The following is a 27,613-nucleotide window of genomic DNA, read 5'->3' on the forward strand; positions in this document are numbered from 1 at the left end:
CTAGCCGCAGCGTTTTGGCACACACAGAAGTGGGGCCGCCTCTGGTTGATGGTCTATGGCAAAGTGGGTGACTGACCAACCAGCAATATGTATACACATAAGGTAACTAGCATAGAACCCCGCCTTGGGGGATGGACATATGATAATGAGCAGTCCCATTTAAACCATGCTCGGACAGTGTTATGTAGCTCTGACTTGGGCTATTTTGTGGGCTGCAGGGGTATACTCTGTCCATTTGTACAGCGGGTGGTGGTTTGTATATAGATTGTATATAGCACGTCACATTCTGAAGAAGCCCTATGGTGAAACCGGTCAATGCAGTAGCACTGTAAATCTGTATATAGCATCCACCTATTTATTTTAGAGTGTATCCCCCTTCCCCATCAATGATACAGATCTGTGATGTTATCAGCTGCAGTTGAGCTTTAGGTGCCACAGTTTTCTAGAGGACTGCCGCAATACACTTATTAGCATGTCTATCTAGCAAGAACAGCTCATTTGGCATTGCAGGATAGAACGGGGCTAGCTACACCTCATTCAGGCTGAGGGGGATAAGCAACGACACCCCATGTTTGCCATGCAATGTAAACTGTAGTGTGAATTTCACAGTGTTATACGCGCTATGTGGCAGAGGGGGTGACTAACACATGCACACCTCTCTCTTTTTATGATTGTTGTATACAATAAAGATGATTTAGTCTTATTTTAGTACCTATAGGGCTGGTCCTTGGACCCTAGTGTTTAATTTATTAATTCCCTGGTACCCATTCGGCGAGTGGGTCCATGTTATTGCTTTGCAATAAGTGTTGTTGCACATTATATACTTGTTTCAGTGTCTGTATTACTGCAAACTGTGGTCATCTCATGTTCCTGTGTACAGGTGTGTAACAAGGCTGATAATGGAGTTCAGTATATATAAGATTTAAATTATGGACAGGAAATGATTTAAGCACTAAATACATATTATTATCCACACATGGTGAATCAGGTTTGTGATTTACTTGGTGTTATTGTTGTGACAGTAAAGCAAACTTGACATTACTGTTCATTTTCTTTATATGGTATAGGCTATGACATGCATATCATTGTTCCTTATCACCTGTCCAACACTTTATTGCCTGCTGTGGGTCAGCAGTATAGAGATACAGTAAATCAGCTTGCATTGATGTAAGCAGCCATTTTGAAATAATTGACAGTGACATTTAGGTTACTGTAAACAACATATGCCTAGGGCAGTGAAATTCAATTTCCATCCTAGCCTAAAAACACCACTTGTAACTAGTTTCTGCCAATTTAGTCTTTAGAACGTCAGCTTCATATTTGCCTGTGAGAACCTGTTTACCATCTTTCTTCTGAAGAGAAGAGACCAAGACCCATATGCAATTCACCTTTTCTCCTAAGTTTTCTCCTAGGTTATAATTTTTATTTTTCACTTTAAAATAAATTTTCAGCATTTCACAAGTGAAAAAGCATCAAAAGTAGTAAAAAAAAAAACGTACTATCAAAATTATTTTGTGTATTTTCTTGCTTGCTAGAGGTTTCAAGGGCATTTTATTGACAATTGTGAAAATATCAACTTGGAGAAAACAAAGGAGAAAAAGTGAATTGCATATAAGCCCAAGGCCCAAATGCATTTCACTTTTTCACCTGAGTTTTCTCATAGGAGATAATTTTCATCTTCTCTTTAAATTAACTTGTCACCATTTTACAATTAAAAAAGTACCCAAAAGTTGGTGAAAAGGTACTATCAAATTTATTTTAAGTATTATCTTGCTTGCTAGTGGCTTAAAATGCACTTTACGACAAGGGCCCATATGCAATTTACTTTTTCACCTGAGTTTTCTCCTAAGTGATATTTTCACAGCTTGTAAATAAAATTACTTTTACACCCCCAGCAAGTGAATAAATAATCAAATTAATTTTGACAGTACTTTTTCACCTACTTTTTAGTACTTTTTACATTGCAAAGTGCTAAAAAGTTAATTTAAATTAAAGATGAAAAATTATCTTCTAGGAGAGAACTCAGTCAAGAGAAAAAATGAATTGCATACAGACCCTTGTCGTGAAAGGCCTTTACGTCATAAAAGGCCTTTTAAACCACTAACAAGCAAGAATATTGTTATTGTAAAATGCTTAAAAGTTATTTTAAAGAGAATATGAAAATGATTTCCTAGGAGAAAAGGTGATTTGCATATGGCGCTATAAATTTCACCATACAAGCTCAAAGCATCTACTATTTAAGTGAATAACTAAAGTTATTCATACAGTATTTAGCAAGAAACCTAAATCTATTTACTTAGGAATATGAAAATCAATATTGTGTAATTCCACTTTTTTTTTCTGAAATATTAACAAACCCTTCAGTTGAGCTCAAAACATTGCTAGAATTAAGAGCAAAAATATTAAGTTTTCCTATTTTGGGGGGTTTTGTTCTTCATGTTCCCTCTCATGCAGGGTGTCATGAATTTGTAAACAGCAGCTTGATTTATTTTTTAACTACGGTAATTCTTAACCCTATACTATCCATTTAACTAGGGTTTTTTTTTCAGTATAAAATGTTGTGATAGTGTTCCTATAAACATATTCTGAAGCTGGTGCTTACAAAGACAGTTGGATTTGGAGTGTCAGTGTTGCCTTTTACTCAATTAGTGCAGGTGTAGATCACATCTGTGCTGCATACAGTGGCTTGCAAAAGTATTTGGCCCCCTTGAGGTTTTCCACATTTTGTCATATTACTGCCACAAAAATAAATCCATTTTATTGGAATTCCACATGAAAGACCAATACAAAGTGGTGTACACGTGAGAAGTGGAACAAAATCATACATGATTCCAAACATTTTTTACAAATCAATAACTGCAAAGTGGGGTGTGCGTAATTATTCAGTCCCCTTTAGTCTGAGTGCAGTCAGTTGCCCATAGACATTGCCTGATGAGTGCTAATGACTAAATAGAGTGCACCTTTGTGTAATCTAATGTCAGTACAAATACAGCTGCTCTGTGACGGCCTCAGAGGTTGTCTAAGAGAATATTGGGAGCAACAACACCATGAAGTCCAAAGAACACACCAGACAGGTCAGGGATAAAGTTATTGAGAAATTTAAAGCAAGCTTAGGCTACAAAAAGATTTCCAAAGCGTTTAACATCCCACGGAGCACTGTTCAAGCGATCATTCAGAAATGGAAGGAGTATGGCACAACTGTAAACCTACCAAGACAAGGCCATCCACCTAAACTCACAGGCCGAACAAGGAGAGCGCTGATCAGAAATGCAGTCAAAAGGCCCATGGTGACTCTGGACGAGCTGCAGAGATCTACAGCTCAGGTGGGGGAATCTGTCCATAGGACAACTATTAGTCATGCACTGCACAAAGTTGGCCTTTATGGAAGAGTGGCAAGAAGAAAGCCATTGTTAACAGAAAAGCATAAGAAGTCCCGTTCGCAGTTTGCCGCAAGCCATGTGGGGGACACAGCAAACATGTGGAAGAAGGTGCTCTGGTCAGATGAGACCAAAATGGAACTTTTTGGCCAAAATGCAAAACGCTATGTGTGGCGGAAAACTAACACTGCACATCACTCAGAATGCACCATCTCCACTGCCAAATATGGTGGTGGCAGCATCATGCTCTGGGGATGCTTTTCTTCAGCAGGGACAGGGAAGCTGGTCAGAGGTGATGGGAAGATGGATGGAGCCAAATACAGGGCAATCTTGGAAAACCTCTTGGAGTCTGCAAAAGACTTGAGACTGGGGCGGAGGTTCACCTTCCAGCAGGACAATGACCCTAAACATAAAGCCAAAGCAACAATGGAATGGTTTAAAACAAAACCTATCCATGTGTTAGAATGACCCAGTCAAAGTCCAGATCTAAATTCAATCGAGAATCTGTGGCAAGATCTGAAAACTGCTGTTCACAAACGCTGTCCATCTAATCTGACTGTGCTGGAGCTCTTTTGCAAAGAAGAATGGGCAAAGATTTCAGTCTTTAGATGTGCAAAACTGGTAGAGACATACCCTAAAAGACTGGCAGCTATAATTGCAGCAAAAGGTGGTTCTACAAAGTGTTGACTCAGGGGGCTGAATAATTATGCACACCCCACTTTGCAGTTATTGATTTGTAAAAAAAATTTGGAATCATGTATGATTTTTGTTCCACTTCTCACGTGTACACCACTTTGTATTGGTCTTTCACATGGATTTCCAATAAAATTGATTCATGTTTGTGGCAGTAATGTGACAAAATGTGGAAAACTTCAAGGGGGCCGAATACTTTTGCAAGCCACTGTATTACTTATGCAGGAAGAGGAAACAAATCTGGTCTGTCTTCACTACATAGAGGGTCATATGCAATTCAGTTTTTCACCCGAGTTTTCTCCTAGGTGATATTTTCATGACTTGTAAATAAAATAACTTTTAAACCACCAGCAAGTAAAAAAAATGCTCAAAATAATTTTGACTGTACCTTTCCACCTACCGGTACTTTTTGGTACTTTTTCTATTGCAAAGTGCTAAAAAGTTATTTTGAATTGAAGATGAAAAAATATTGCATATGGGCCAGAGTGTACAGATGTCATGCTTAAAGAGTAACTGTCAGGCTACAAAAGCTAATTTAAACCTCTATTCTCCTGTGTTAAACAGTTTAGAAGGAAGCCAAAAAGGCATTACTGAAGATAAAAATCTCTCTTACATTTGATGTGTGCTTATCAGCAAAGCTGTTATTCCCAAGCTCTTAAGAAGACGCAAGCCGCATACCATACTGCAAAGCATTCTGGGGCTCTCCCCTCGGCTGCTAATGAGAAGTTACAGGGTCAAGTAACAATAGCATGTAACTCAGTCCAGCGCACAGCACTGATAAATCTCCTGGCAGAGTACACTGCAGGAGTCCGCTATTGTTCCTAGCCACATGGCTAATTAATATTCACTGCACACTAGTGTTATTCAGTACGAGCTTTTCTGTGATCAGGAAGCAGGGAGGACATGACAACACATTTGGCTTCATAGGAGACAGACAAACATGGAACCTGCCATGAGCTGTCAGGAGCATCATTCTCTGCATATACTATATAAAAATTCTGTGAAATCCAAACGTGGACAGTGAAATGCATATGTAATGTAAGTACAGCCTATATTTAGCTACTGATATATGTGTTTATTTTCTCTGAGACCTTATACCTAACAGCTCCTCTTTAAAATGAAATGCAATATGAGGTTAAGGTCAGTTTTGAAAATTCACAGCTGACTGCACTGTAAAATGTTTTTAACATTAACTTACACAAAAAAATTCAGAAACATACTGTAATGTGACCACACGCTTATCACAGTGAGAGCCTTATTATGGAAATCCATTTGTACATGGAGAACACAAAAGCACACCGCATACCACAAACCTCTTTTTTGGTTGGCCAGTGTTCAGAGCTGCAGAAATGTATATCAATAATAAGAACACAGTAGTAGTTGTGATGTAACTTCAGTGTCGCAAGTAAAACCCACAATAGCTGCACCATTTAATAACTTATAAGTATTATAAATGTTGGTGGTGATGAGAGTTATGAATAGATTCCTTTTAATGCAACTACACCACTTTATCCACATCTGCTTTTGTGCCAAATATTATTTTATCTTGGGAGGCAGATCTCACCATGTGCCAATTTGCAGATCTCACACGTGTTACATAAAATGAAAGCAGGTAAACAAGAAGGTCTAGAACACTGTGACATTTTCATTGCACTACATGATATGAAGCTAGGCAGACATCTGTAGTAATTCTCCATTTATCCTAAGTGTCCTCCTTGCAGCAGAATGTCTCTTTCTCTTGGCACAACAATCAGTCAGACTGGACTAAAATCAGTCAATTCTTTTCTCACAAGGACATCCTTTTTACCGCGTGCCAACAAGTCAGTACACAAAAAAACAAATATCCCTACTTATCATTTTTGTTCTATGCTCTGAATATCCATGCGTTGGCTCTTCTGTGAGGAGAGATAGCAGTACAAATAATTTACTCATTTATACAAGACCCTTCTACAGGCTCTTGGCCTACAGCCTTCTGCTTGAATGAAGAATACATGTAAGTAGGTCAGTCTGAGACAAAGCCTGTATTAACCAGCCGCAGAACTTGGTCTAACTGCATTATATTCAGTTGTGCTGCACTGAAACAATGATATAGAGCATCCCATTGGCGACAAATGATTTCAGTTTAACTTGAGGGTGATTTATTTATGCTGGGTGTAAAAAGTATCTCTGCAGTTCATAGAAAACTCCCCCTATGGTTCTTTGATATTTGCTGTTTATGTTGTTGGCATACTTAATAGTGCTCAGGCTGTTGGTGTTAATCAGACCATAGACATCAGAGCATGGTCAGATGTGCTGGCACAACGCTACCATCTGAAAATGTCTATGAAACAAGCATTCTATAGCCACATAGATTTTAGCAATGAATGCTTAAAGAGGAACTCCAGTGAAAATAATGTAATAAAAAAGTGCTTAATTTTTACAATAATTATGTATAAATGATTTAGTCAGTGTTTGCCCATTGTAAAATCTTTTAAATCCCTGATTTACATTATGACATTTATTACATGGTGACATTTTACTGTTGGCAGGTGATGTAGCTGCTGCATGCTTTTTTGGCAGTTGGAAACAGCTGTAAACAGCTTTTTCCCACAATGCAACAAGGTTGACAGACAGGAAACTGCCAGGAGTACTACGGTCCTTAGAGTTTCTTCTGGGAGGGGTTTCACCACAATATCAGTCATACAGCGCCCCCTGATGGTCTGTTTGTGAAAAGGAATAGATTTCTCATGTAAAAGGGGGTATCAGCTACTGATTGGGATAAAGTTCAATTCTTGATCGGAGTTTCTCTTTAAAGAGAATCTGAACTGAAAATAAAAGTCAAAATAACCATACACAGGTCATACTTACCTCCTGTGTAGTCTACTCCTCAATCTCTTTCTCCTCTCCTGTGTCCCATTTGTCCACTGTGATCAACGGAATTCTCTGTCCTCCATTTTAAAAATGGCCATTACCCCATAACAGCTTCCTGGTCAGCACACAGTTAAACTGCAATATCACCCACTTGAGCCATAGGGAGACATGGACATTACTTTGCATATTCAGTTGTAAATGACAGCTGCTGATATATAACTGACAGCAACTTGTATATTTCAGTTCTGACAAAATCTTGTCAGAACTGGAAGGGATCACTGTAATAAGAAAATTATGAGCTTCTGAGAGGAACTGACTGTGAGGTTAGTATGTAATATTCATTTGCAGCTACTTCATGTGTTAATTTTAAATAATTTTACTCGCTTCAGGTTCCCTTTAGGGCCCTTTTCCACTAGCGCGTTTGCGCTGGCTGAATCGGAAAGTCGCAAACCGCTAGCGATTTTACAATCGCTACGGTTTGCTTTTTAACATAGGAATCGCGGTAGGTCATTTCCACTACCGCGATTTGTTTTTTACAGGAACGCGAAAAGGGCCTTTAGCAATCCCATTTATGGTTATGGGTCAGGCATGAAAAAGAGCAAATAGAAACCTCTGGTGGAAATAACAGCACTTGGACAAACATCTCTTTCTTCTTGATCTTCTTCAACTTCTTGTCAAGTTCTGTCAATTCACAGTCTATAGCTACTCATAGACGTGGGATCTCTGACAGATGTAGGCAAAAACAACTGCCAGGTGACTGAGATCTTCTGTCTTTTACAACAGGAAGGTGAATGATTATACAATTCATTTAAGGGAAGGCTTTCTACTGAAAAATAAATGACTGTGCTGACGTTCAGGGGACAAACTATCACAGTTTGTTCTCCGGGATACAAAGAGACTTTTCCTCTGTGACAAGTTGCTAAGCTTTTGCTGTTAGGAATGAGATGAAAATTCTTTTAACATGCAAATCTCCACTAACTCAGGAACTAAAAGCCATTCTAGCAAATGAAAACCACTAGCTGCTAACTAACTGGTCGGCAGCTATTGTATTTCATTTGATAGCATGTCTTCTACTATCAGTGTTCCCCAACCCTGTCCTCAAGGCCCACCAACAGTGCATGTTTTGTGGAAATCCACAGAGGTAGATAATCAGCTCTGCTGAGACACTAATTACCTCACCTGTGCATGTTTGTGGTTTCCTGCAAAACATGCACTGTTGGTGGGCCTCGAGGACAGGGTTAGGGAACTCTGTTCTACTTCAAACATTTGTAGAAATTTGCCATAATATTAACAAATTCAGGAGGACTGTGGCACACTTAAAGGGGGTTGTAATAATTAGTTGGTGCAACAAATCACAGTATTAATATTACAGCGATGACAATTTTATTATTGTAAAATTAGGGATAGCAATGCGTATGAGAACTCGTGGAGAAGCATGTGATCAGTTTGATCAGCTGATAGCTTTATAGGGCTCTGATTTGCTGTGATGGCTTCCTGGTTTAACACATGATCATGACCAGCTAATCGGAGCCTTCCAAATCTATCAGCTGATCAAATCTGTCACATACTTCTCCATGAGTTCTACGCACTTCCCTCCCTACTTGTGATATGTGCAATATTTTACTGATAGTCTAACAGGGATTTATTTTTTTGGAATTGCAGAAACGGAAAGCCTATAATTGGATTATGCAGTTTATCTTGTCTAAAGTATCTCTCTTGTGATCTGTGGTTGCTAAGATCATTTTCAGCTAACATTTAAGCTATTCCAGGATGAGCGTGTAATTGCAAAGTAAATCATAGCCATCTGTATTCAAGAGGTCTGAATCTGAGTAATCTCTCAGGAAAACCTGTTCAGGAGCTCTTTGTGCTAAAGTAATGCTATGCACTTAATCTATCAAACGTATTTATCATTCACAATGGATGACAGCTCATGTGATAGGCATTTGACATTAACAATGCCTCATACAGGCTAGAACTAAACATTTTGGATCCTGTTTTATCAATTTGATACTGGATCTGAAAAATTACTCCATAAACCGACATTTGTTTTCTTAAGTATAAAGTGGTTAACCACCTATCTAATAAACAAAACTAGGCATTCTTGTTGATAAATAACACAACTACTGAAATTATTAAAACTATTGGCGTAGGGGAAATGGCTGTAGTGGTCGCCTGTGCGAGCAGGCCCGGGGTGGGGGGTCCCACTTTTTCACCCCATGTGCTGCGAGGGGGGCGCAGCGGCAGGTGAACGAACAGTGGCTAAGGGGGGAATCAGATACGCAGGAACAGAGAGAAGTAAGTAGCACATGTGGCAATGGATCCTGGCAATGTGAATATCTGATTACCGTCTTAGCTGCTGTTCGTGCACCCGCCTAGCTACCTATTACTGGCTACCTTTGCTGGGGGCACCTATAGTTGGCTACCATATGGGACACCTATTCTTGGCTACCAATACTGGTGCACCTATGCCTGGCTACCAATACTGGGGTCCCCTATTTCTAGCTACCTATACTGGGGCACCAATTCCTGGCTACCTATACTGGGGGCACCTATAGTTGGCTACCTATACTGGGGGCACCTATTCCTGGCTACCTATATTGGGGGCACCTATTCCTGGCTACCTATACTGGGGCACCTATTCCTGGCTATCTATACTGGGGGCACCTATTACTGGCTACCTATACTGAGGCACCTATTACTGGCTACCTATACTGGGGCACCTATTACTGGCTACCTATACTGGGGCACCACTTCCTGGCAACCTATACTGGGGGCACCTATTCCTGGCTACCTATACTGGAGCACTTATTCCTGGCTACCTATACTGGGGGCACCTATTACTGGCTACCTATGCTGGAGGCAACTATGCCTGGCTACTTATACTGGGGCACCTATTCCTGGCTACCTATATTGGAGCGCCTATATCTGGCTAGCTATACTGGAGGCACCTATACTTGGCTACCATAATGTAGGTAAGGAGTGGGGCACATCTGGCAACCATACTGTTGTGGAGGAGGCGCATTATTTAATGTAGGGGGGCTCAGGTCCAAATTTCGCATCAGGGCCCCGAGGTCTGTAGCTATGCCACTGGTTAAAACTGATTATATTTTGTGGTGCTTATTATTATTTATTGTATTTATAAAAGAGCCAACATATTGCTCAGCGCTTATTGTGATGGCATCCCAAATTCTGCAGTTTAGCTCTGGTGGGTACATTAAAAGTTACAAGTGAAGGGCTGAAAACTAAAATGACAAAGACTAATTTTAAAGCCAACCTGTGAGTATGGAAAACAAAAGGTCAGATACTTACCTTGGTAGAGGGAGGCGTCTGGTTCCTCCAGGGGCTTCCTACACCGTCCTCCAGAACAGCGCTTCTCACTGGGACCCTCTGAAAGCTCTTTTGTGTGAATACGCATGGTTGCACTGCCCAGGTGCAGGATGCCTCACGCCTGCACAGTAACATGGAGCCGCTTGGGCTCAGCTTTTTCCACTGAGTGGGGGGGTCCCAGCACTGGAATGGTGAGAAAGGGCACTATACTTAGGTAAGTACCCCCATTTGGGGCACCCTCAGGTACACTTAAAGATTCCCCTCTTTTTTATCTATACATTTATACAATTGCCTCTTGAAAGTGGTGGAGGTATGTTGGCTAAAGGTGCCTGGGGAGGGGGCCACACAATTCAAGTTTCATTTAGGGAATCGTGAAACCCATGGATGGCCCTTTATGGCATGCTGCCAGTGAAACATGCATTGTGGGTACGGAGCTTGCAGATACTGTGTAAGGAGCTGAAAGGTTGTTATTCCCTATGGAGTTCCATCATTGCAATGCATGTTCCTGTGGTAGAATGGTGGAAACAAGGAGTTAGAGGATTGATACCTGGCAGCCACAATGCCGAGCATCTGAAATCTATTCTTACTCTTGGGCACAGGAGTCATACAATATCATCAGGGGCACTGATACTCATGTTTCTTTAGTATAACTGTGCTTTGAGCAACAGGAGGTTTGCTGAGGTAGTCACTAACCCAGGCCTCACACACCTGGTCCGCCGGTGCACAATCCCTCCATGGGTCACCACTCCACAATAGAGCACAAGCAATGCGGAAATAAAGGAGGCACTCAAGAGGCGATTTAAACTTGCTTTTATTTAAACTGTAGCAAAACATTGTTTAGATAAACGCAAGTTTAAATCGCCTCTTGAGTGCCTCCTTTATTTCCGTATTGCTTTTAACTGTGCTTTCACTTCTCATTGCCCTCTCTTATGACTTACAAGTACCTTCTTCATTTTTTCTATCAGAACACTGCTCAAAAAATTAGCAAATTTCTCAATGTTCTCTTTAAAATGTAGTAGATAAAGTGTCTAAGTTATATATTATATAATCTAAAACCTATTATTTGCAGAGACAGAGAGATTTAAGTGGAAATCGCAGTATTTTAGCCTTGCAGCCCTTTGTAGAATGTTATTGGAACTCTTCACAACCGTAAAATGAAAAACACTCGTCCAGAGTGCAGCACAGTATATCTCTTTTATTATTTGCTGAACAAAATCCAACTTGCAGTTGCTCAAAAATGTTTGTTCCTAGGAGGAACACGTATCGTTAAACTTTTATGACTTTTCAGAAAGACCAGCTTGGAATTTTTAATATCAACCCTCATGGTTTCTGCCCATATATGGGTGGAATATGACAGATAAAAGAACGGACACCTGATGCAAGTTACTAATCACTTTGAGTGCAACTTTGATCTACTTGTGAAAACAACTCCCTAATTTCACTAGCCTCAGTCTGAGAAGAAACACTGTCAGAATAAGTTCCCCAGAGACTTTAAAGGGACTCCGAGCAGTGCAGAAACTATGGAAAGATGCTTATCATTTTAAAGCTCTCTTTCTCCTCTTTCCAATGATATATAAACCGCTGCCCTACTCCTTTTAGTTTTCGCTATTTTCGCGATTGAAATTGCCGCGGCCGTGATTTCAATCGCGAAAATAAAGAAAACTAAAAGGCGTAGGGCAACGATTTAGGTGTCGCCAGGAAGAGGAGCAAGAGAGCTTTAAAATGATATCCATCTTTCCATAGTTACATTGTATTACAGAGGCCGACTTTTTCTGCTGAATGGAGCTGCTGACACTGGGGAAAGTGTCGTCCTGTGTAATACAAGTAACTATGGAAAGATGGATATCATTTTAAAGCTCTCTTTCTCCTCTTTCTGACGACACCTAAATCGTCGCTCTACGCCTTTTAGTTTTCTTTATTTTCGCGATTGAAATCGCGGCCGCGGCAATTTCAATCGCGAAAATAGTGAAAACTAAAAGGCGTAGGGCCAGTGGCGTAGCTAAGGAGCTGTGGGCCCCGATGCAAGTTTTACAATGGGGCCCCCCAAGCACTCTATACGTAACAATTGATACGGCGCACCAAAACCTGCCAATGGCAACAACAGTGTCAGAGGTGCAAGAAGGGGATGGGGAATAGCTTGTTAATGATTACCACTAATCAAAGTATCTATAGAAGTGATTATTATGAGCACAGGACCAATAGAGAGCTAATCCTGTAGTTGAGGGAGGGCCCTTCAGGGCCCCTCTGGCCCAAGGGCCCCGATGCGGTCGCTACCTCTGCAACCCCTATTGCTCCGCCCCTGCGTAGGGCGGTGTTTATATATCATTGGAAAGAGGAGAAAGAGAGCTTTAAAATGATATGCATCTTTCCATAGTTTCTGCACTGCTCGGAGTCCCTTTAAGGGTAAAAATGCAAAGACGGGAGAATGGAATAATGGATCTGCATCGCTAAGCATTGCCTAGACAGCTAATTCAAGTTCCAATAATTAAGTATTTAAATTCATTTTGGTTTATTTTTATTTTTTTAAGATAACATGAATTGAGAGTGATATGGAGGCTGACATATAGTTACATAGTTACATAGTTATTTTGGTTGAAAAAAGACATACGTCCATCGAGTTCAACCAGTATAAAGTACTACTTATTTCCTTTTAAACAACACCAGTTGCCTGGCTGTCCTGCTGATCACCCGTCTCTAAAACTTTTAGCCATATACCCTGAACAAGCATGCAGCAGATCAGATGATTCTGACAAAAATATGACTGGATTAGCTGCATGCTTGTTTCTGGCGTGATTCAGACACTACTGCAGCCAGATAGATCAGCAGGACTGCCAGGCAACTGGTATTGTTTAAGAGGAAATAAATATGGCAGCCTCCATATACTTCTCATTTCAGGTGCCGTTTAAAGGGGAACTTCAGCCTAAACAAACATACTGTCATTAAGTTACATTAGTTATGTTAATTACAATAGATAGGTAATATAATTTTTTACCCACCCGGTTTTAAAAGAACAGGCAAATGTTTGTGATTCATGTGGGCTGCCATCTTTGTCATGGGGGCAGCCATCTTTTTGGTTGTAAGGAGGTGACAAGGAGCATAAGACACAGTTCCAACTGTCCTTTGTCCTGATAACCCCTCCCAGCTGCACTCGCTAGGCTTCAAATGTCAATTTCAAAATGTAAAAGAAAAAGAAATTGCACCAAAACAGCAGAACGAGAACAACAACATCAGAAATCCCATCATGCTTTGCACAGCATCAGGGAAAAAAGCCCGGGCAGTTTTCTTCTGTGCAGCTAAAAATGAGGCTTGTATAAGCGAAAAAAGTTCTGATGCTGTGAAACTGTTAAAGAAACACCAAGCCTTTTCAGTGCTGCTGAGTCAATTTTTAGTCTGGAGGTTCACTTTAAATCTGACAAGATCACAAAATTGCAGTTTTAACTTTTACATTATTAGTATCAAAAATGTATTTTATAAATAAACACATAATACAGAGGCCCACTATGACAATCCATGGTGGATTTTCTAATTATAGCCCCATTCCCAGTTCTTGGCACCCCTTGACTCCAGCTGTTGCTTCCCAAGCTTAAAACAGGAGACAGCTGTTCAGCTTATTGTCCGTTTTCTCTTCTCCCACGCTAAGCTTAAAGAGAAACTCCGACCAAGAATTGAACTTTATCCCAATCAGTAGCTGATACCCCCTTTTACATGAGAAATCTATTCCTTTTCACAAACAGACCATGAGGGGGCGCTGTATGACTGATATTGTGGTGAAACCCCGCCCACAAGAAACTCTTGAGTACATACTCCTGGCAGTTTCTTGTCTGTGAACCTTGTTGCAATGTGGAAAATAGCTGTTTACAGCTGTTTCCAACTGCCAAAAAAGCATGCAGCAGCTACATCTTTTGCCAACAGTAAAAATGTCACCATGTGAAAAATGTCAGAATGTAAATTAGGGATTTAAAAGTTTTTACAATGGGCAAACACTGACTAAATCATTTATACATAACAAACTGGAGTTCCTCTTTAACCAAGCCTTTTTTTCTTCATGAGCAAGTCCTCTATTGCTTAGTGCTTAGGTGTAAGAGGCCTCTTGCTTTCAGCCAAACTTCAGTTGGAAGCTACAACCTACTACTTCCAATTGATGTTCAGGGGAGTTTGGTCAAATTCCTAATATATGATACCTCTATTTTCTCCACCTTTATGTACTGCTCCATTTTTGTTAGCTCCATATGTGACAACCAAGGTCAACATCGGAACCCCCAGCAAATTGCTTCTGTAATTATGCCATAATGTAGTGCAGATGCTATTATTATGTACTATAACCTTGCTACCGATTCTAACTGGTAAGTCCATTGGTAGGTTATGCCAGTGTCCCCTTCATCAGTTATAAGCAGGTAGTGATTAACATCTCAGCTTAACTTCAGACACACTGCCCTTTCAACAAAGTGAAGGCAGCTGTAGGAACAGCATAGAATGATCAGATGTTCAATGTTGATGCATGGCAGCAGGGAGACAACAGAAGCAGTGAGAAAACTTGCCTGTGATCAATAGATGTGAATGAGGGAGGTACGCAGAATGCTTTCTACTTTTGAGCAAGTCACAAAGTATGTTAGCTGGGACCAGACCAGTTTTAATTATATCAGCTGGTTATCCACCTGGATAAGACAATATGTAGCCTGCTTGGGGAAAAGGGCTAAACAAACAAATAACACAGCAGTAGTGATTTTCTTAATTGGTTCCGGACCGGCGCAGTATGAATTTATGTCCAGCAGGTGGTGCTGCGGCCCTTACTGGATGTAGATACAATGTCCTGCTGAACCGCGCATTCCCGCCGTTACCGCCGATCGTGCCGTTTTCTCCGTTGCAATATACTGGCCCTGCCGTCTCTATGAAGGCAGAGCTCTGTGAGCCGGTCAGGAGCCGTTTTCATTGGCTCCTGGTCCTGTCTTCACAGTAAGCCAATCCCATTGGCTTACATTGATTGACAGGGTCAGGAGCCAATGAAAGCGGCCCCTGACTGGCGCACAGCGCTCTGCTGTCATAGCGATGGCAGAGAGAGGGACCTGCGGCAGGGACAGAATGGCGTGACCGGCAGGAGCAGTGGATTATTGCAGCGATTTATCGGGAGGTGGCGGTTTACCATACCAGCAGTCTCTGGTCCTTAAGGGGGCAGAGAATGCTGCTACGTAAGTGGTTAAGCAACAATATGTGGAATTAAGACATTTCATTGTGTGCTGTGCAAGAGGTTGGGCCTGTTTTAAGAAAAATGTTAGGCTTCAGGCACATGATAGAATGCAGGTGGCCATGTGTTATACTGCACTACCAGCTACGTTGCAGCACTGAAACTATACATTATACTGAATAGGGTTAGTCTCTGTATCAGACAAAACGAGGCACTACAGTTTGTCCCTACAATTCACAGCAGTACATTGCCTATATGGAAACACTGAGGCTGAATCTGTAATAGACAGCATGTTGAGTTGTACTGAAGCACAACATACTGCAGGGGATGAACAGAGCGTAACAGGAAGCCAGCATACACTTGTCTATTTTCCATTTATTTTGCGTAGCTCTGTAATGCTGTGGTTTCAAAAAGGTCTTCACGGTGGCAGCTTTTCTAAAAGATTCAGTCTGCAAGACGGAAAGAAAATGTTTTCTGCAAAGAGTGGTAAAATCTAGAAAAGTATTAATGAAAATGTAACAGCACAGAGCTTATTAATAATAAACATGCTTGGAAAATGGGAGAGTCATGCATGTTTCAAGGATTGCTGAAAGCACTGGCTCTATGAATAGATGGAACACATACAGCACTTCTCAAAATTGATGTCTGGCACTAGATAAATCATATTTAGATAATATTGTTGAAATCTAACAGGCCCTGCATTCATTGCACACTTCAATCTTTTTATCCTCAATTCCGCTTCGATTTGACTCATAAATAAAGTGCTTTGTGAATAATCAGTTCACCAATGCTATCCCATTGACATTTCTGACCTTATTCATTAATACAAACTTAACTATCATCTTCACTCCTTTGATGACCTGCTGATGACTTCCTCACTCTCTTCCCATAGAAAATCCCTGTGACTTCTTTAGGAATGTCCCCACTCTCTGGAATTCCCTAGTCCCATTAGGCTTGCTCCTACCTTTAACACATTTAAACATGTTACTCACCTAGACATTTCCTCTGTCTTTACAATCTCCAGCTACCTCAGTACCACTTCCCCATACTTGTATACTTTTCCTACACCTCCTAGACTGTAAGATGTGCACCTGTTATTTATGGTATATGACAATACAATATATTGGTGCTTTAAAAATAAAAGGTAATAATACCAAGGTTAATGACCATTAAGCATAGTATGGTTGCCATTCAGCCACAAGGTTAAAGTCTGCCATCCACTGCTGGATGAGGCACCAGTGACATCTTCATTTTCTTGAAAAAAGTATTAATATTGATACCTATTTCCATTTCACCTAATAAAACAATGTTTGGGAATTCAATATCTGCATGTTGAGCATTAAAAGTAAATGTGAGGCTCAGCTAGGGTTATCCTTCTAAATAAATAGTATATTATCTATAGATCTGCAGTGGTGAGATGAGGTTTGCACCAAATGAGATGTCATGAAAAATTGCTTTTCTTCAAAAATAAGCCTTAAATGTTAGTGATGCTTTGTATGTGCCTCTTCCTTGTTATTGTCCCCCTGTACTGCATGCAAGAGCCATCAGATATTGCAAACAATTTAGTTTGAGCAAAAGATCAACACTCTCCAAAAACTTTATTCAGATCACAAGGCATCAAGGGTTCCTAATCATACTGCCCAAAAGCCCAGATCATGCACTATATTAGTATATAGTGGTGATGCATTTATTGTAATCCATTGTAGACATCCTTCCAATCAAGTTGTAAATTCTTGCAATCTTCTGCAAAGCAAAGCTCTTTCTTTTTCTTCTTCTTTAAATCTTCAGAAATGTTTTTATTTTCTTCTTCGGTCTTGTGTTCCTTTCTTATATTCTTCTTTACTAATGTTCTTTTTTAAGTTTGATAGCAGACCATAGCTCGCTGTCCATTTTTGTTGCATCCTCCTGACACAAAACTGACTAACTACCTTGTTCCTGGTGTGTGGCACCATCTAACGAAGCCATAAAATTGTCATGGCAACCATTAACTGACAATTTTATAAAAGTAATGGCAGGCTACATATTTTTTCTAACCTCAGGAATCCTTTAAATATTCTCCGAAATTACATTTCCTCTTTTCTACACTGCTTTATTTAATATTACTGACAGTTGAGCTTGTTAAATTTTAATTCACTGATAAATGCAAGCCATAAGAGAAAACTGTGTCCTAGTTTCCAAAGGACATACTAGATGAAAGGTACTCCAGACAAACTGTCATATTGATTGAGAGAAAGTGCGAGAAACATTGCGGTGTCATAATACCAGTGTCCCCAGTAATAGTCCAAAAATGAATTCTAAAGCATCTGATGTGCTTCATTTGCCGTCCTAGGGCTTAGGAGAAGCAGCACCTGCATACAGATAAAAGCTTCTTCTGTGACTGTATGAAAATGTAACAGTTCAGGGAAACATGATGCAAACAGATGAAGAAATCACACAAAAGCTTTGGTCAGACTCAATGGGGTATGAAGGCAAGGGTCAAACACTGCACTTATCTTGATTTCACATTCAAAACAGTAATTCTCTTAAAAAAAAACAAAAAAAACCGAGCCCCTTAAAGAGACACTGAAGCCAAAATAAAATTGTGATATAATGATTTGTATGTGTAGTACAGCTAAGAAATAAAACATTAGGAGCAGAGACCTAAGTCTAATATTGTTTCCAGTACAGGAAAAATTAAGAAACTCCAGTTGTTATCTATGCAAAAGAGTCATTGAGCTCCACGACTTTCAAAGTTGCAGAGAGCTCTGTCTTCTGAAGCTTGTTATCTCAACTGTCAGTCATATTTTCTTTTTTTCTGCAGAGAAGGGGTTCAAAAGTTCACTAGCCTGCTCTGTAAAATCATTTAGAATGCCGAGTAATGTGTAAACTGCAAATATTAGAGAGTGATGCAAAAAAAAAGGATATAACTGAAAATAAAAATATGAGAATATTTTCTTTGCTACTAATGTTCTAGTAATTATCATAATTTTTTTCGCTTTAGTGTCTCTTTAACTGATAATACTTTTACAGGATTGTTTAATAAATTAACAACCAATATGGGCAACTCTTAACTACTTAACGACTGCATCACACCTATGGGTGTGACCGCGGCGGCAGGCCCAGAACCGCCTAACGCCAATTGGCATCAAGTCCTGGAGCTGCAGTTTGGCAAGGAACGCGTGCGCGCATGCGCGATCGTTCCCTGCCGGTTGCCTGCTAACCGCGACCATTTAGAGCCAACAGGGGAAAGAATTCCTCTTTGTTTACAATTGTACAGCGGCTGTCCCTCAGAGTGGCTCGATCGGTGTGGCCTCTCATAGGCTGATGCCTATGAGGCGGGGAGCAGTGCTGATCACCATTTAATGGCGATTAGGACGGCACAAGGGGGAGGGAGGGAGAGGGAGGACAGAGGGAGGAAAAATCCTCCCTTTCCTCAGCAAAAAAAAAGAAAAAAGATTGCAACAGCGATCAGAGACCTCCGGCAGAGTGTCCTATTAAGGACACTAAAAGGAGGAAAAAATTATTTGTGTGCCGAGTTGCAGGGCTGTGCAGCACCCTGACGAAGCTGCACAGCCCTGTATTGTAAAAAATGACCTGATCGTTAGGGGGGTTTAGCACTGCAGTCCTCAAGTGGTTAATATACCTTTATGGACGCCATACTCGCTTCCTCCAATGCTTTACTATTGGCCTTTTCTGTAATGTGTGGCTTAGCAGAGCAAAATCTGCAGAATAGACAAAGGTGAAAGTGCATGTAGGGCTGCAGGGAGAGATTTTAATTTGCTTCTATGTTGGAGCTGTTGTGTACTTGTATAGTATGTGCCATCAATTGGATAAGATGCGTCTCCTTGTCCTACATACTACATACTTGGTGTTAGAGTGCTTACACTTTTACTCTCAGTTCATATGGTTCAACAGGCCATGTGCAATTCCAGGTGATAGGAAGCTCCCCTGCGTGCAGGTTTCTTATCACCAGACATTACTCAGTAGTTACCTTCAAATGTAACTGCTGCTTTCACCTGGGTTATGGCTGGGTGAGAAGAGCCTCTCTCTGGTGCATAATAGTCTTTCACTCGGTTGTTGCTCCTACCTGCCAGGCTGCGTACGAGAGATAACGGCGCCGGGAGACTTGGGCGCAGGATTCAGTCGGTATATAGCTGATCCTGCTGCCGCACAAGTCCCGGCTGTATTAAATACTATTCCCCCTCCAGGCCGCCATGGATGGTGGGGAATGAAATAATTCGGCTTCCAGCAATTGCTGGAAGCCGGATTATTATGTTTTAAAAGTAACTTCAGCTCCATCTTCTGACGGCGCTGAAGTTACTCACTGTGCGCCGCTATCGCCGTAATTCCTATTACGGCCTATGGTAGCGCCGGCTGCGCCCAAATCTCCTGTGCTGCGCCCAAATCTCCTGCGCTGGTTTCAGCGTGTTCGGCCAGGCTATCTCGCTGTCTTTCAGCATCACAACAACACAGTAATCCTGAATAAAGCTTTAAATACAAGGGGTTATCCTAAGTGGGAGATAGTTAACACATAACTTTTGTTTACAATGTTAAAATGCCAGGGGTTACTAGCAACCGACAGTGGTGATTATCAAGCACTAGCATGGTGTAAGAACCCTAAAGGTATTTATCAAAAGGGGTAAGCTGACTGATGCTACACCCCACCTAACATCATACTAGGAAATAGATTGTTACACAATGACCCTAAACTAAACCCAACATGTTTTGCTTCTATGATAGTGGCTTCGTCAGGGGAAAAAATGACTTCAAGGTGCAGGAGGGCAAGTGCAAAAACAATAATGTGCAAAAATATATATATATATATGTATGTATATATGTATGTATGTATGTATGTATGTATGTATGTATGTTTGTATATATATATATATGTATGTATGTGTATTTATGTATGTATGTATGTATGTATATATACAGGATCTTCTCAAAAAATTAGCATATTGTGATAAAGTTCATTATTTTCTGTAATGTACTGATAAACATTAGACTTTCATATATTTTAGATTCATTACACACAACTGAAGTAGTTCAAGCCTATACCGGATTTTTCGGACTATAAGACGCACTTTTTCTCCCCCAAAAGTGGGGAGAAAAAGTCCCTGCGTCTTATAGTCCAAATGCAGGGATCCCAGACTTAAAATCACCGACGAACAGCTGACCCGCCGCATGTCGGGATTCCCTGTCTGTCTGTCTCGTGTTCCCATCTGTGAACATATTCATCACGCTATGTCCAGACAGACAGTGGAGATCTATCTCCAAGACTGGTGAAGACAGCAAGATAAATACCTTGTTAACATGTGGGGAAGAATTAAAATCACATTTATATTGTTCTTCCTCATTTCCTGTATTTGGGACCACTGGTTTTCATATGATTGGACCTGAGGGAAAATCTCTCCGACAGGAAAGGAAACAGCCGTACCCCTCTAATCCTTTTCCACAGTATCTAAAACCATTTTTTTTTCTAATACTGATCTTTGAAGAGGAACTTCAACCAAGGATTGAACTTCATTCTCATCAGTAGCCGATACCCACTTTCCCATGAAAAATCTTTACTTTTCTTGAATAAATTATCGGGGGGTCTGTGTGCCGGATATTGTGGTGAAACCCCTCCCACAGTGTGATGTCAGGGCCATGGTACTGAGTTCCCTGTCTGTGAACCTCACAGAATTGTGGGAAATATCAGTTGAGTCCTAATTCCAAGCTAGCAGTATCTCCCTGCATAGAACTCTCAGTAAACCAACATTCTGCAGAGATCACCTGCAGGAAGGATGTTGCTGCCTGTGATTAATTTCAGAATGTAAATCATGGAGAGAAAAGATTTTACAATTGGCAAGCACTGACTAGATAATTTATGAAAAAAAAGTAAAAAAATCACCAGTTTTATTCAGAACATTATTTTCACTGCAGTTCCTCTTTAAGTGCGCTAGGTTGACTCAGGCAGCAGTATTTTCTTGCTTCAGTCTTGAATACACATTTTTATCATCATCATTGTCATTCTCAATAACCCCAGACCCAAGGCCGGAAAAATAAAACATATTGTCATTTAAAACTATTTCAAGTGACACTGTTGTTGTAAATAACATTCTGCTCTCTAAGCTGTGATGACACTATCTGTGAACTCCTGTAGGTTTATACTCCTCTCATAAGCACAAAACCAGTAAAAGTGTTGCTTTTTATCTATTAATGCATGTCGTCAGTCATAAGCTGTAACGGGGTGGAAATCTTTACTCCAGTGCTATGGGCCATAATGTCATCAGTGTGTCTGGAAAAGTGGATAGTCAAAATGACTTCCGTAGCAAAGGAAAGTGATCCATTTAGTGCTTTTACTTCAGGCTTCGCTTAGCTTCAGATAAGGAATTGCTATTGCCTGATCCTTAATACATTTTAAAAATAGGACAGTTAATACCTTTACTGAAAATGTTAGGATGCCGATACTTAAAGGCTTCCTGAACTGACATGTGACACAATGAGACAAACACGTGTATGCAGAGTGCAGGTCCTGCATATAACCAGGCAGTCTTCATTTTTATTGTTATCACTGTAAGATTTAAATATTCAGGTATGCAACTCACAGCCATAAAAACTCTTGCCCGCCAGAGAACAACTTCTAAGTGCATGCTTAGTGTAGGCGGTGGAGTTATGGACGGCTTAATGTGGGTGGTAGCTTAGTGTTGGCAGCGCAGTTGTAACTTAGTGTGGGTTGTGGTTTAGAGCAGCAGTTGTGATGTGTATGCGCATCTACAGGTGCATCCGTGCACACTTAAAGAGAAACCTTAACCAAGGATTAAACTTCATCCTAATCAGTAGCTGATACCCCCTTTTCCATGAGAATTTTTTTTCCTTTTCTCACACGGATCATCAGGGGGCTCAGTATGGCTGATATTGTGGTGAAACGCCTCCCACAGTGTGATGTCAGCACCGGGGTACTGACATCACTCTGTGGGAGCCTTATTGCATTGTGGAAAATAGCAGCTGTTTACAACTGCCAAAAATGTATCATATCCCTTTCCTCAGACATCACCTGCCAGCAGTAAAAATGTCACCATGTGATAAATGTCACAATATAAATCAGGGAGACATAAGATTTTACAAAGGGCAAATACTGACTAAATCATTTATAAATAATGATTGTAATAATTAAGCACTTTTTTCATTATGTTATTTTCACTGCAGTTCCTCTTTAAGTATGCAGGGACCTGTGGGTGGAGGCCTAGTGTGGGCGGTTCAGTTGTAGGCAGTGGCTTAGTGTGGGCGGCAGCTTAGTGCTGCACCTGGTTCTTTTGAGAATCAGGTTTTTCCTGATACTCTCAAGTACACCTCTGTTAAAGTGTTGATAACTTCTGCAACACTAAGTAGGGTTATATACATTCCTCCTGGCTCTTTTTTTGTAATTAAAGCATTGTCAGAGACTAGCAAGTATTTTAGCATAGGATTAGGAAAAATATAAAAAGTGCTTTATATTACTAATCATTGACTTGTTTTACATTCCAAACGCAGTTAAGTACAAGAACCTAAACAATTTAAATTGATTACCACCCTTTGGTGGAAAATCCCAAGACACCAGACCCCTTCCAACTGGATTAAAAAGATGTTATACATTACCTAAGCTGCTTCCTGCCAGTGACGAATGTTGTCCAGCCTACCTTGTGGCTGGTATATAGTAGGTGTATAATACTGAGTGAGAGGAGATCCTAGAAATAGGTTTCATTTAACAAAGACATCCAGAGTTTAGGTTTACTTTCAACTAACAGTCAAGGAGTTAGTCTTTCAAGTGTACCTGGGGTGACATGTGACACGATGCGCTACTCCCAAAAGGAGAATCGATTTGTGTCCTCTGACCTGGGAGAATCTGCTTCCAACTCACTATTTATACATGTGTCTGTACAGTGCCAAGCATATAAATGACTAGGCTGTGTTCCTTTTTTTTCCCACTCCAGTCTAGGCATAGTCAGACTACAGCATACAGTAACTCTCACTAATAAGGAATTACAGCCACAAAACTCTTTCCTAGAAGATAACAGCTTCTGAGTGCAGGGGATACATAAAAAAAAGTCAACAATCTATAGATTTTAGCTCGGAGACACTTGAAAGACTGTGTCATTAAGTAGATACAATAAAACAGAAACATTTTAAACATAAAGTAAACTGACATCAATAGAAGAGAAAGAAAGCTGGCACTGCTGCAAGTTGCAAACATTTAATTAGAAACATAAATGCATCAAATGTTCAGTGGAACCATCATAAACATTGAGGCAAAAGACATACCCTCAGGATGTTCAGGGGCACGTGGTAGTGCGGTGGGTGCAGGGCCGGTTTAAGCAACAATGGGGCCCCAGGGCAAAATAAACCTGGGGGGGCCCCCCCAACATATACCCCGGAACAAAAATCGGCATTAGGGGACCTTTTTTGCAGCTGGTATAGTCAGGGTGTGAAGTCCCAATCGGTCGGAGCTCCACATTCTGGCTGTCCCAGCCTGCATGCGGGACAAGGGGTTAAAAAGTTTCAGGAGGGGGGACCCCCCATAATTTTTTTTTTTTTAAATTCCCACACTCTAAACATAAAAAAAAAATTGGGAAAATAGGAAAAAATGCCAGGGCTCTTCATACAGCCATATTGCGGCTGTATAGCGATCCCTGGCCAAAGCACTGCGGCTTCGTATAGACCCCCTGGAAACCCCGTCTGGAAATTTATTGCGCTTTCGTTTGATGCATGTAAAATTACACTACCGTTACGTTTGCTACTAAAAGTGACATTTACCGCATTTAAAAGTATACTTTTTTCCTTCGAAACTTTAAAATCGATTTTCTCAAAAACTATAAGGTCTTTTTGAAAAATTGTTTTTTCCTCTTATTCCTAATGATCTCCTTAACATATCCTGCAAATGTAGGGTTTCTAGCATTTAAGGTGGATTTGCTATTAACCATTAAAATCGGCAGGTTTTTAAATGTGTATTTTTTTTTCCCTTTGAAACTTTAAAATCGATTTTCTCAAAAACTATAAGGCCGATTTGAAAAAAAATTTTTCCTCTTGTAGCCACTGGGGGCCCCTACAAGCTCTGGGGCCCTGGGGCAGCTGCCTCCTTTGCCTTAATGGTAGCGCCGGCCCTGGGTGGGTGCAGGGTACAGGAGGAGCCTACATACAGTAAAACTGTAATATATCTAAAAAAGATTGGTCATTTTTAGGAGTAGGTGGATAGATACAATTGTTTATCTCATCAGTTTATTTCCACCTGAGGCTCACTTTAACCACTTTACCCCCGCGCGTACGTATTTCTCCGCCCCTTTTTCCATCCTTTAAAAACCAGGGACGGAGAAACACGTACTTTCCGCGTTCCCGACGCTGCCCGCGCTCCCGCTCGTAAACACGCCGCCCGCCGCTAGTAAAACCGCCGCCGCCCGCTCGCCCAGAGATCAATGAACGGGAAAATCCATTCCCGTTCGTTGATCTAAGCCCCGCAATGATCAGCTGCTCTCCTATGGGCAGCGCGATCATTGTGAGAAAAAACTCACGTGTCCATGCTCATTATACTTCCTCCAAGCTTCCGGAAGGAAGCTTGGAGGTCGCATTAAAACAAAAAGTTACTGTGGCCATCTTGTGGCCAAATAGTAAACTACACCCTACACATTTTTCACATACAAATAAATGACTTTTACACATAAAATTAACTCATTACCTCCCACACTCCCCATTTTTTTTTTTTTTGTAATTAAAAAAAAAAAAAAAAAATTTACAATTAAAAAAAATACATAAATAGTTACCTTAGGGACTGAACTTTTTAAATATTTATGTCAAGAGGGTATAACACTGTTACTTTATAAACTATGGGCTTGTAATTAGGGATGGACGCAAAACTGAAAAAAATGCACCTTTATTTCCAAATAAAATATTGGCGCCAAACATTGTGATAGGGACATAATTTAAATGGTTTTATAACCGGGACAAAAGGGCAAATACGTTTCATGGGTTTTAATTACAGTAGCATGCATTATTTAAAAACTATAATGGCCGAAAACTGAAAAATAATTATTTTTTTCCCCACATTTTTCCTATTTTCCCATTAAAACACATTTAGAAAAAAATAATTCTTGGCATAATGTCCCACCTAAAGAAAGCCTAATTGGTGGCGAAAAAAACAAGATATAGTTCATTTCATTGCGATAAGTAATAATAAAGTTATAGACGAATGAATGGAAGGAGCGCTGAAAGGTGAAAATTGCTCTGGTGCTCAGGGGGTAAAACCCCTCAGTGGTGAAGTGGTTAATAATGATTATGAATTGTAGATATGCTAAACGTTGATGCTTTCATGTAATATTTCATTAAATGCTCTGTTGCTTATACTGCTTCAATGAAATGTGGTTAACAGAAAAAAGAGGTTCTAATTAAGGAATAATTCAGATTGTATGGTTTATTAAAACAATTTTCTTTTTCAGCGCTCTGGGGGAGCTCTGGCTATACCACTATGTGCTTTCCAAGGGACAGTATCACTTCATGCACCTACCGGTAAGACTCTCTCCTTATCCACCTATGAAGTAAGCAGCGAAGGTCAAAAAATTACACCAACTTCAAAGAAGATTGAAGTGTACAGGTCAAAAAGTGTTGGGCATGAGCCAAACAAAGAAGAATCTCCCACCCACTTTCCAGATACTAATGTCAAGATCCACCTGGAGGTCTTGGAAATTTGTGACAACGAAGAAGCAATGGACACTGTATCCATCATTAGCAATATAAGCCAATCCTCAACTCAAGCTCGTTCTCCCTCTCTACGCTACTCCCGAAAGGAGAATCGATTTGTGTCCTGTGACCTGGGAGAATCTGCTTCCTACTCGCTATTTATTCCAACTAATAATCCAGACAGTGATATAAACATCTCTATTCCAGACACGGTGGAGGCTCACCGACAAAACAGTAAACGGCAACATGTGGAGAGAGAGAGCTATCAAGAGGAAATACAATTATTGAACAAGGTCTACAGGAAAAAGGAATGCTGTGAGGACAGTTAAACTACAAATCAGAAAGAATATAAGCATTTCTGTAGAATTCTCTTTTAGCTACAGAACTCTTTTCCATATCAGTACATCTGAGTAAAGACAAATGTTCCGTTGGATTGCTGTGTTCAAGCTTTGCACTCCTCTCTTTTCATCTGTAAAGAAGAGTTTTCTAATGTTAGTTCACATCACTAGTGACTGGCCGCTATAGATATACAGAATACAGCAGCATACCAGTTTTGAGATCATAACAATGCACATTAGAGAAGTCACGCACATCTTTACTGGACAATAGAAATTTGCCTCTGCTGCATGTGAGCCATAGTTGTTGGGCAGTTTCTGAATATTGGAAATTTAGACAATGATAGAATATTGTTTATTAATATTGTGAAAATGCAGCAAACACACAATAAAAATAATATACTGTATGCACCCAATGCCACAGATTTTTTATTTTATCCAGAATCAGTAAAATTGCCCTGCATTTGGCTGTGTTTTCCTTGATCAGTCAACGTGCTAGGAAAATTAGAAAACAGAAATGCGTATAAAACTGTTCTTTTCTACACCAATGCATTAAATCTCGAAAAAAAAATTATAATAATAAGATCTTGCATGTTGCATTATGTTGCAGTGACCTGGATTTTTTCCTAATTAAGCCTGTTCCTACAAAATAAACATAATAGCACATGCAGTGTCAACATAAGTCAACGTAACAGGATTCAGCTACGAACAAGCTCTAGCAGATTCTGACTGGTTTTCGTAGAGAGTCCATTTCTTTAAATATGTTTAAAGTAATTTGGATAACATTACATTTAAGGAATTAAAACATTTTTAAGTGTACATGAACTAAAATGTAACATGATCAGATACACATAGGTACATACTAGTACTACTAACAAATTGTCTCAAGTTTCATTCTAATTTCCTGCACTGCATGCAAGTGTTAAAAAAACTAGAGCTGTTATCTATGCAAATGAGCTTGCCAAAACACTTTTCAAATCCACCCCCGATGTCCTGCAAAGTAAATAGAGGACAAAACGCTTTTATCTGGTTGAGGAAACACTGGTGATAACATCTTAGTGCTACGAAATTCAAAGGGATATCATTTCTGTTTTTTTGCAGGTGGGTAAAGCAGATTTTTGCTTCAAACTGTCATGACTGCTGATGATTGCAGCCTTAAAAATTCAGCCGTAAAACTGAAA

General features: G+C 40.2%; 1 protein-coding gene across 2 annotated transcripts in view; it reads left to right on the forward strand.

The window, feature by feature from the left end:
• Positions 1 to 26,843, forward strand: part of GPR149 (G protein-coupled receptor 149) — a 92,666-nt gene extending 65,823 nt beyond the window's left edge. For both annotated transcript variants that reach the window (XM_068279271.1, XM_068279272.1), the window contains exon 4: positions 25,857 to 26,843. In XM_068279271.1, the coding sequence (XP_068135372.1) occupies positions 25,857 to 26,426 (570 nt within the window). In that variant the 3' untranslated portion in view covers positions 26,427 to 26,843. The remainder of the gene's footprint in view (positions 1 to 25,856) is intronic.
• Positions 26,844 to 27,613: the final 770 nt, after the last annotated feature.

This window comes from Hyperolius riggenbachi, chromosome 4 (genome assembly GCF_040937935.1).
Source record: "Hyperolius riggenbachi isolate aHypRig1 chromosome 4, aHypRig1.pri, whole genome shotgun sequence".
In the NCBI taxonomy this organism is placed as follows: domain Eukaryota; kingdom Metazoa; phylum Chordata; class Amphibia; order Anura; family Hyperoliidae; genus Hyperolius; species Hyperolius riggenbachi.